The sequence below is a fragment of the Acipenser ruthenus genome, chromosome 1, assembly GCF_902713425.1.
Source record: "Acipenser ruthenus chromosome 1, fAciRut3.2 maternal haplotype, whole genome shotgun sequence".
Lineage (NCBI taxonomy): Eukaryota > Metazoa > Chordata > Actinopteri > Acipenseriformes > Acipenseridae > Acipenser > Acipenser ruthenus.
The window spans coordinates 21,442,250-21,448,835 of record NC_081189.1 but is presented as its reverse complement, the minus strand read 5'-3'; the positions used below and the strand labels follow the sequence as shown (position 1 = coordinate 21,448,835).

At 36.0% G+C, this 6,586-nt stretch overlaps 1 protein-coding gene across 8 annotated transcripts in view; it reads left to right on the top strand.

Moving 5' to 3' along the window:
- The window catches only part of LOC117973211 (band 4.1-like protein 4A), an 86,015-nt gene continuing 79,429 nt past the window's right edge, over window positions 1-6,586 (top strand). For 3 of the 8 annotated variants that reach the window (XM_059021709.1, XM_059021699.1, XM_059021549.1), the window contains exons 1-2: window positions 12-563; window positions 886-1,220. In XM_059021709.1, coding sequence (XP_058877692.1) covers window positions 1,122-1,220 — 99 coding nt within the window. In that variant the 5' untranslated portion in view covers window positions 12-563; window positions 886-1,121. Of the gene's footprint in view, window positions 564-885; window positions 1,221-6,586 lie in introns of all 8 variants that reach the window. The other 5 variants (XM_059021708.1, XM_059021671.1, XM_059021723.1 and 2 more) reach the window with 4 other exon arrangements.

The following is a 6,586-nucleotide window of genomic DNA, read 5'->3' as shown; positions in this document are numbered from 1 at the left end:
ACCAGGGAGACGGACACAGCTACAGAGCAGCAGATTGGCAGAAATACGGGAGCACTGTTACATGTTCATACTTCCAAAAGGACAAGGAAACTGTATCACCTGGACCGAAACAAACACTTACACTGGGAGAAAGAATCGTGGATCAAAATATACACACACGCCTGAAAGACTACATAAAGAAAAATGTCAAGAAAACAGTTCGAATACCGAACCTCGGGGATAAATTAGAACGAGAACACATGTGCTTATATGACTTGAGGACATCACACTGTTTCTGAGAAACTCATCACAGATGTAAGAAGTAATAATAGCCCCAGACCACACCAGGAGACCGCAGTCACGGTCTTGATGTGAGCTTAACCCCTATAAAAAAAAAAAAAAGGAAAACCCAAGGGGAACAAGAATGCATTTTCTTTTGTAATGACGTTCTATTTTTTACATTTGAAGCTAAAGTCAAAGCAAACTTGGTTTGTTTTTCAATACCCTCCTACAAAAATAAAGGGTGAAAAAACACATTCACCGCACAGCCAAAACAAAGACCTTTGGGATTTCAGAACGACAAGGTAAGACAAAGTAATAGTTGTTAATACTGCATTGTTGTAAGCAGCATGCACTTTGTTCACGTAGGTTTAATATAGCTGCATGTTTATAAAACGAATGAAAAAAAATAAAAGCTAAATTAGTTCTGTGTTTTTTTATGCACCACAGAATTTACGTGCACCTACATTATGTGGTTTCCTGATATGTACCTCTAAATATCATAGATTTGAAACTAGTATTAGCTTAATTTCGTAATATTACTTTATGTGTTCAACATACTGTATTACATTTACAGGGTAATATAAAAATTGTGTGTTAAAAGTTTGTTTATCGTGTATTTTACAGATTTGGTCGAAGAATTTAGAGAGTGAGATACACACGAAGAGGGGGATATTGAATTATTTCTTATTTAATTGCTTAATTTTTTTATTTTTTTTATTAGTATTTTTTAAAACACATTATATCGATTAAAGCACATCTGTTACGCAACCTTCCGTGATTCACTGGATCGGAAATATTTATATTTCTGTAAGGTGCTGCTTCTACTCGTTTGGATCTTTAAACCCCGGAACTAAGCCGGGATGGGTTGTTTCTGTGCTGCTCAAGAGGAGTTTTACTGTGAAGTTCTACTTTTGGATGAAACCAAGTTGACATTAACCACCCAACAGCAGGGGATAAAGGTAAGAATATACTGACATCCTAGTTCAGGCACCTGTCAGTTCAGTCGAAGGGTCTTTTCCTGACGGGCTCTATCGGGATTTCCTATTTTACATTGCTGAATAAAAGCTCATCCTTTTTGATTTAGCTTGCTGTTTACTGTTACACCCTCACGAAACCCCTAGAACATTAATGTGTCATGAACCATATTACGAAATAGCGTTTATGGGGTAACGTTATCACTTATTAAAGATCTGAACAAGTGCCCTAATTTAATGTTGCAAAATAACATATCAGAAACGTATATATGCGTGTTTCATATTCACTTTTACATCAATTTTATTATTTGCTAATGTATTTATTTACAATATTTTGTTACATTTCTATAACATGTTTTTGAATGCATTATTGAATGATGCTTGTACAGAGTCTATGGTTGTTGTTTGATAAAGCCCCAGTATACATTCTTGAGAGGTCCTGTGGTGCTCTCAGCTCTGATAGTTGTTTGTTATTTAGTTTTTCACATTAATTAGGGATTCTGGTCCTCAAGCTGCTACCATTCAGCACCACTGGCTACAGATATATTATATAGTGTAATATGTAATGTGCCTATTAATCTTAAACATTGCTGTCAGATTATCTTTTGATCGTTGTAATGTTTTAGCAATGCAATTTCATGCGCACTGCTGCTATAAAAGTGCAATCTGGCCATTTTATATCAACACTGGCTGTAAATCTAGCAGAAGGAGACAGATATAGTTTGATCATCAGATGTGAGGTCAGGCAATTTGCATTAAATTATCCTTTGTACAGCAATTGCTTTTTTTAAATACACCTAAATTATTGCATCATAAGCCCCTTAGAGCAAAATCTAAATACAAGCAGTGTAATTGTTTTGTGTCTAGTTATTGAACAACTGTACATGAACCATGGTTCTTTGTAAGTACACAGCATTTTGTTTCAGTAAATAGCATTGTGAACTTGTGAAAAAATATAAAACTATAAAACTAATGATGTCGACAATACAGCACAATGTAATACAGTGTAAAAACAAGTATAGCGATTTCCATGAACCCTGGAGAGCTTAACAAAAACAGCAAAGACTTGTAATTTATTCAAGAAGTGTGTTCTTTGATGATAGTTTATTACTGGTGAAAGATTATAGGTCTTTTCATGCTTCTAGTCAGAATATTAAAATATAACATAAACAGTCCTATGGAACCAAATTTGGCAAAACTACAGAGAGAGTAATTCGATCATGTCATTTAGCAGCTCTTTTTAAACTGCTTAACCGAAAAAGCAGTGATTGATTGTATATCTTTGATTGATTATAGTGGCACCAACTGCTTAATTAAACATTCCAGTGTGAACACATTTCTGGTTCAATTTACCAGTCGGGCCTCTGTTTAAACACTACTGGAGGGCTTATAGATAAGAAAACTATTGTATGTAGTCCTATGTATCAGTTATCAATTGCAGCACAGTATTGTATTAAAAATATGTGTTGAACACAAGTCAGTAAATAGCAGATTTCTGATAACACTTTTTATAAAAGAATATGTTAAAAATATGTATTAGGTGTAGCCAGTACTGGGCTGTGAGCATTATTGCTATGTGTGGATTTTTTTGTTATTGTAGACAAGAAATATAGAATTGGTACAGCATTCTGTATGTACACAGTTAAAACAAAAATTCACCTTTTCACCTCTATATAAATTGATCTTCTTTTAAAATGACTATCATATATCTGAAATTGGTCTGTAATGTATAAAGAGTGCTTTGCAGATGAGCCCAGCTATTCAAGACTCTGCAGGGAATTGTGAATACAGTGACACTATCTTCCCTGATGTGTGCCAAATTAATTTAGTGAAAACACTACGACACAGAGACAAAAATGTATTACTGGTAACTGTTTTAATAAGATTAGCTCTTAACCATGCATCACACATATATGGTTTGAATGCAGATCTGCAAATATAAGAAATACATCTACTTTTTATTTTCACATGCTGAGCTGATCGACTTGGTGCAGATGTTGACTGATATTCTATGGTGGGGATAATGTGGTTATAGGAGGCTGAGTGGTCCAGTGGTTAAAGAAAAGGGGCTTGTAACTAGGAGCTCCCCGGTTTAAATCCCACCTCAGCCACTGACTCATTGTGTGACCCTGATCAAGTCACTTAACCTCCTTGTGCTCTGTCTTTCGGGTGAGACGTAGTTGTAAGTGACTCTGCAGCTGATGCATAGTTCACACACCCTAGTCTCTGTAATTCGCCTTGGATAAAGGCGTCTGCTAAATAAATAAATAAATAAATAAATAATAATAATCTATGTAAAGCAGAAGTTATTTGGGTAAAGAAAACAAAAATGACAACATTTAGTTTTTCCTGTCAGTGTTCTTTAATTGAGGATGTTGATATTCAACCTTAGCTGTATGGAAGCCAATAACACTTTTTAATAAATATATATCTTTTTTTTTATATACAGAACTCTGTTGTTAGCAAGACCTATTCAGGACCACACTAAAATACCACACACAAGTGACCATTTTTTTTTACCAACTTTACTGGTTTTCACTGGAAATATATCCTTCCTTGTGGAAGGTCGAACTAGCTGAATAATTGGTGAGACAGTTCCTGGAGCTATTGAACTGTGCACTACTCTTCAAATACTCTTTAGATTATTACACTATAGTATGTCAACTGCACCAGTCAGACATTTTTTTTTTTTACTTAAATCAACACACATTCAGGCAGCCGCTTAGAAGTGATCATGGTAACAGGAAAATTCAAAATGCCCCTACAAATTCCCCTAGGGTGGTGATAACAGCTTCCAAGTTGCCTTAATACAACCTTTAGTGTAGTCCTAGAGACACAGTAGAGTACACAATTATGAATCTGCCTACAGCATTCCCCAGAGAAGCTGGATGCTGAAAGGACGCTCAACAGCACAGGAACAAAATAAGCAGACAAGGAAAGATGCTGCTAGCAGTAACCAACGCAAAACAGTTACCAACAGAAAGGGTTTCTAGGGAAGTGTCCAAAGAGCAGTCTGTCTTGAGGGATGTGTGATGTATTGGTTATGATAGTGTGCTCTGGATCTTTCAGCCAATCATAGCGCACGTTGAGCCTTCTGTATTCCACAACACATCACAGAGAAACCTATTCATTGACCTCACCTGCTTTCAAAAATCATACCCAAGGCACCTCTCGAAAGACCATTCAACTGAAAAGTTCATTCAAAACTGAGACATCACAAACGGCTGTGTAACTCAGCCACTTCATGGTATTCCCTTCATCAACATTTTTTTTTGTTAAGAAATTGACAGTGTACTTGTGGCAGGGGTGTGGGTGGTTCACTGAGGTAGGCAGACACAGGAGGTATTATCTGACACGTCGCGAGGGCGCACTGATTCATTTAATTTTTCCAGTAGTGCTGCACTTCCGTGTAGTACTGTTGCAATACCAACAATGTTATATAACTTGAGTGATGGGCAGCATAACAACTACTCTATCTACAGTACTAAGGCTGTCTTGTGGCCATTGTGAAGGTTTTATCACAGTTGCTTTTAAAAGTGATTCAGAGTGAATACCCTCTATATAAAGATCTCATTATTTAAGTTTGATGAGAATTCAATTAAAAATAGCTTACTGTAGATGACCATCATTTTTTTTGTGTGTGTGTGTGGTTACGATTGCATGATTTAGTTAATCTCAACCACATTGCAATTTCTGCTTTTAAAAAAACAAACAAGTAGGGTTTCCATGGTGTTCTCTATAGCAATGGTAGATAGTAATTCTTGTAATACAATGGTTGAAACAATGAAATCTTAACCACAATATTCTGTTGTGCTTTGTAGAAAGCAAAGAGTTAACTTGGAATCCAGCCTCTGACAGGCATTTACTTTCAATATGAGCTTCTTTTTGGATTTTCAACATAGGGGACAATTAGATCAGGACATATTTGCCGGATACACTGATTATATATATTTAAGCCTGCTAGCTGCTGCCTGATGATGATAAAATATCACCAGAACCTTACTGACACTTGCAAGTGATTTGTCAGCTATTTTGTTTCTGAAGACAGAGAATGAATGTATGAATGGATTACATTAAATGTTGCTGGTATCAGGATTGTAGAGAGAAATAAAAAAAAACACATTGAATTGATGTGCTGTTTCAACGACAGAGAATTATGTGCAATTCTGCATTAACTGTCTGCTTTCTGTTGTGGTTTCCTTGACATTCAGGTGACTTTGTATGTTAACAAATCAAACAATGTAAACAGTAACTTCTTGTTGTCTCGCACAAGAATAATTACCTGTTTGTCATCACAATGTTATTCTGTGATGTCAAGGTCTGGTCAGTCTTGTAATGTGTATTTAAAAGAAAGCATGCTTAACAGAGTACACATTGTTCCTTATGGAAAATTTGGTTAATTTGTAAAAAAAGAAATTGAGAAATTGAGGGTTCCTTTTTACTGGTAGTGACCTGAGCATGGCAAGCCCATAGTTATTGATTGAACCAAATGAGACCTCACTCTGTTACATTGTTTAACCTTTTCAGTGCCCCTTGTTTTTTTATAGTCTTTCTGTACAAATAGTGAGAGCTCTCAACATAAACATACAGACCTGTTAAAATGAAAGTTGTAACGATATGTATCCTACTAAGTGGGCCCTCTTTAATAATGTTTCCTTCTTTATGGAGGTTTGCAGTCCCTGATTTTTTTCTGCTGTCTCTTTCAGAAAACAATGATCACAGTAAGTGTACAGTAACAATATCATTGATTATATATTTGACTGTGCTGTTGCTGATTAACAACCCTCAACCATCCTCAATTTATAAAATCCCGTCCAAAATCTATATCTAAATCTATAGGGGTTTTTTTTTCTCTTAGGTAATATAAATATTTTAATGTCATGTGACTTTAATAGTTAAATGTAAAATTGCAATTTTTACAGTGACATTGTCCGTGTCTGAGGGGTAGCATTCTATTTAGTGTGACAAGGTTAAGAATATTTTTTACATTGAAAGTAACTGTGACTATTATAGTTAACCAGTCTTCAATAATGTATTTAAAATTACTGGTGATTGAACATGCAAGGGGTATATGACGGTGCCAGCTAGCCACGCCTGGATGCAGAGGCTCATAACAGCACACAACGGCAATGCACTGAGCCACTGGGAAGGTGTTCTTAATCTTTGTTGAATAACTACATGCCAGGCATTAACTATTATATGTGTCTTAGGCTTCAGGTCCTGCACCAGGTAACATAAAAGCTTCTTTCTCCTCTGTTCGCCAAAAGTCGTTGTGACCCTTTCCTGCAAACAGTAGTGACCTCTCCCCTCTGTCTACTGTCTGCTGCTGCATTGCTGAAACAAGCATGTTT